The sequence below is a fragment of the Streptopelia decaocto genome, assembly GCF_964273445.1.
Source record: "Streptopelia decaocto genome assembly, contig: HAP1_SCAFFOLD_50, whole genome shotgun sequence".
NCBI classification, from domain to species: Eukaryota; Metazoa; Chordata; class Aves; order Columbiformes; family Columbidae; genus Streptopelia; species Streptopelia decaocto.
The window spans coordinates 170,838-175,117 of record NW_028115722.1 but is presented as its reverse complement, the minus strand read 5'-3'; the positions used below and the strand labels follow the sequence as shown (position 1 = coordinate 175,117).

The following is a 4,280-nucleotide window of genomic DNA, read 5'->3' as shown; positions in this document are numbered from 1 at the left end:
ATAAAATGCATGAACTCATTCAACTGAAGATATTCCTCCTTCAGCTTGGAGGAATTAGATCCTTTGCTGTAATCTTCCTGGTGTCCTGTCTAATGATGGGACAAGAAAAGTTGATTCTCATAGTAATTCATTGTTTAATACAAAGACGACAATGATGTGTCTCTGAAGAGGAGAGAGAATCAACATCACTGATTAATTGAGGTTGTTTGAAAGGATGTGCTCCTAGAGCCCCAGGGACACCTGGAGGAGTCCAGAGGCGACAGAGAAAGGGACATCATGGGCTGCTCCTGTGCTGCTGAGCTGGGCTGGGCTCCTGGGACACAGGGAGCTCATGGCAGCGGCAGCGCTGCAGAGAGACAGCTCTGCCCAGGAGCAGCTCCTCTGCACACGCAGCAGGGCTGAGGGCTCTGCCTGGAGCACCGAGGGCAGAGGAGACAGGCATAGAGAGGGGAAAGGCAATGTGGGGGGTTGGTTGCTGAGGGCTCACTGAGAGACAAATCTTCACAGTTCTAACACGGTAAGTCTCTGGCTGTAGGACAATGCAGCTGCATTTCTTGGGGGATCTCCTAAAGATGATACATCCCACAATTTACAGGGTCTGTCAGGTCTCTCTCACAGTTTTTCTCATGTAGAGGACAAGAACTTGGTCCAGACCAGCGCTTCGCTGCTGCACTGTCAGAGGGACAGGGCATGATGGCAGCTTCTGCTGAGGGTGATTGCAGGGGGAGCACCCAGGGGTGCCCAGGGCTGTCCTGCAGAGCAGGGTCCCTGCACCCCAGGGCTGTGCCGGGCAGGGACTCTGCCGCCTGCCAGGGTCAGCGCTCAGCCTGCCCGGGAGATCCCATGGCAGCAGCTGTGGGGGGAAGGAGCGACCCCCGGCAGGGCAGGCAGGGAGCTTGTGGGGTTGAAGGGGGCTGTGTGGGTCAGGGCTGCTCAGAGCTCCAGATCCCCCACAGACATGGCAGAGGGTCCTTCTGAACAACGACATCGAGACAGCAACAGCTGCAAGGGAAGGAGTCTGTGCTTTCAGTTTTCCACTCTTGCTCGTCTGGGTGTGCAGTGGAGATGGGGATTTATTTCTCTCATTGGAGCAGACACTGAGACCCCAGGTCTCGTTAGGACGTGTCTGAGCTGCTCCTGAGCCCCTGCACACACAGAGCTGCCCCTGGGCAGTGCCAGGAGGTGTGAGCAGGACAGAGCTGAGCACACAGCGGGGGGGACGGGGTCTGTGACACTGACAGGGAGCAGACCCAGGGACAGAGACACAGCTGCAGGCAGCACAGACATGGGCAGGGAGAGGGAGATGGACCAGAAATGCTGGGGAGGGGATTCAGGACCCCCCTGCAATCCCCTGCAGTGCAGACACATTTCCCAGTGCAACCCCTGGTCTCCTCTCCTCCCCAGCAGACCCTCTGCCCCAAAGCCATGGGGTCCAGGTCACAAGTCTCCACCTCAGCAGCTGGACCTCCAGGTGAAGGGTTCCTGGAACGTGGTACACAAAAAAGGTGCTAAAAGTACTTGCTCTACAGTGTCATTATGTGAGTGGCAGCAGCACAGCCCAGTCAGGAGAAGGTTCCACAGCATGCCCGTCTGCCTTTCTGTCCTTGCTTTATTTTCTGGTAGCACTGCAGTGTCCTTCCCTGTTTCTCCACCTGTCCCTGGTGCTCTTGCTCTCTGGGGTTGGGGTGGGAGTGTGGGTCACTTTTTGTTCTGACACCAGTTCAGTGGATTTTTCCCCATACGTGTTCATGGAAACCAGATGCCCAATTGCATTTTAAACTGTGATGAACTGTTTTTCTCAATTGGTAGAAAGAGAGAATGAGCGGAAACATCCCTCCATCAGGGAGGGGGTTTTCCATGAGAAACAGCATGTTTATTTTCCTCAGAGAAGTCTCCACTAACTTGTCACTGTCTTTTCCTCCTTGCACAGGTCCTCATGCCCACAGGCAGCAAATGTCCAACAGCAGCTCCATCACCCAGTTCCTCCTCCTGCCATTCACAGACACACGGGAGCTGCAGCTCTTGCACTTCTGGCTCTTCCTGGGCATCTACCTGGCTGCCCTCCTGGGCAACGGCCTCATCATCACCACCATAGCCTGGGACCAGCACCTCCACACCCCCATGTACTTCTTCCTGCTCAACCTCGCCCTCCTCGACCTGGGCTGCATCTCCACCATTCTCCCCAAGTCCACGGCCAATTCTCTGTGGGATTCCAGGGTCATTTCCTACGCAGGATGTGCTGCCCAGGTCGTCTTTTTTTGTTTCTTGCTTGGTGCAGAGTGTTCCCTTCTCACCATCATGTCGTACGACCGCTACGTTGCCATCTGCAAACCCCTGCACTACGGGACCCTCCTGGGCAGCAGAGCTTGTGTCCACATGGCAGCAGCTGCCTGGGCCACTGGGTTTCTCAATGCTCTGCTGCACACGGCCAATACATTTTCACTGCCTCTGTGCAAGGGCAATGCCCTGGGCCAGTTCTTCTGTGAAATCCCCCAGATCCTCAGGCTTTCCTGCTCACACTCCTACCTCAGGGAACTTGGGCTTATTGTGTTTAGTGTATGTTTAGTTTTCATGTGTTTTGTGTTCATCATCCTGTCCTATGTGCAGATCTTCAGGGCCGTGCTGAGGATCCCCTCTGAGCAGGGACGGCACAAAGCCTTTTCCACCTGCCTCCCTCACCTGGCCGTGGTCTCTCTGTTTGTCAGCACTGGCACGTTTACCTACCTGAAGCCCCTCTCCATCTCCTCCCCATCCCTGGATCTGGTGGTGTCTGTTCTGTACTCAGTGGTTCCTCCAGCAGTGAACCCCCTCATCTACAGCATGAGGAACCAGGAGCTCAAGGATGCCCTGTGGAAACTCATATCCTTGTGTTTTCTGAAGCAATAAACTGCCCATCTTCTTCTATACAGGAGTTTTAATGTAGCTAATTATAAGCCCAGCCTGTCAACTGGATTTTCTGGTGTTGTTGGTTGTTTTCTTATTGTGATAATGTTGTCATCCCCTTTCTAATTCACTGTTGGCTTTTCTTTTATAACTGTTGGCTGCTTAAATGAGCAGCAGTGCTCTTCTTGTCTCTAAAAAGAATAAAGGGCTCTTTAGTGACTTGTTTTTCACTATATCTTTCCTGCAAGGGCTTTTTGGAGCTGCAGGGACAGTTCCTGTCCATGGGAGGAGGGGAAAAGAGTCCAGCATGTCAGCCCTGCCAGGGAGCAGCAGCGCTTGTTCTTCCAGAGCTGTTCTGGTTCCACTCCCACACTCTCCTTCCCATCCCTTGTGTTGGTGCAAGGCCTGAGTGCTCTGGCAGCTTGGTCACCGTCCTGCTGTGTGTCAGTCCTGTGAGTGCAGGCAGGGACAGGCAATGGGCACTGCTGTGACAGAGCTGGCCTCACAACAGCCTTTCCAGATAGAAAGGTGATCTTCTATGGGCAGTGCATGATGGTTTATATCTTCAAGCATATGCTTACGATAGTGTCCCACAGATTCAAACACCAGTGTACAGCTGAACAGCGTGTGTGTGCAGGGCTGGCACACAGCAGTGTCCTCTCACAGCCAGGCTCCTGCCAGAGACCTGCAGGACCAGCAGAGCAGGGGCTGGGCTGTGCCCCTGTGCACTGGACACCCCACAGAATCTGCCCCAGGGCATCATCATGGACGGGCCCCTCTCAACCACCATTTCCAGCCCTGACTTCTCTCCCAGCTCACAGAGATTGTTCTTCCCTCCATGGAATGACACTGAATGACTAGGTCAGCACTCCATGTCTGCATTGTACAGATGAGATGTGAGCACGCACATCCTGGATGTGAGGTGAGATGTACCCAAGTGAGCACAAACAACATCAGCTATTCCTGGGGGTTCCATGAAGGCCTGTGGGACAGACAGTGTCTTGAGGTCACTTCATGTTGGCAGAAACATCCTATGGGAAACCGCCTGAATGCAGCACTGGGTTGTGCTTCCTTGAACTGAGGTCCCCATGTCCATTCCTCATGATGTGGGACACGTCAGATGAGTGCAGAGCAGGGCTGAGGTGCCTCCCGTCCTTTGGAAGTGGCACCAGGAGGCCAGAGGGAAACCAGGAGTACAGCCTCTATGTGCAACAGGGAAAGATTCCGTCTCTGAACACCCCTGGGTGCAGAAGGAGTTCAGGAGGCCAGCTCAGACTTGGATGGCAGACAGAACTTGACATTTCTGTGTGTGACTCCAAGAACGAACAGTGGCTTGGTGATATTCATCTCAGCTGCTGGAACGGCTCATTGCAAGTGTTCCTGTTTGCTACATCACC

At 53.9% G+C, this 4,280-nt stretch overlaps 1 protein-coding gene across 1 annotated transcript; it reads left to right on the top strand.

Moving 5' to 3' along the window:
- Positions 1 to 502: 502 nt before the first annotated feature.
- Positions 503 to 2,886, top strand: LOC309452656 (olfactory receptor 14J1-like; the record flags this gene model as incomplete). The annotated part of the gene is made up of 2 exons (XM_082077297.1): positions 503 to 517; positions 1,931 to 2,886. Exon 2 carries the CDS (start codon positions 1,954 to 1,956, stop codon positions 2,884 to 2,886), a length of 933 nt encoding a protein of 310 aa, XP_081933423.1. The 5' UTR covers positions 503 to 517; positions 1,931 to 1,953.
- Between the last annotated feature and the right edge of the window lie 1,394 nt (positions 2,887 to 4,280).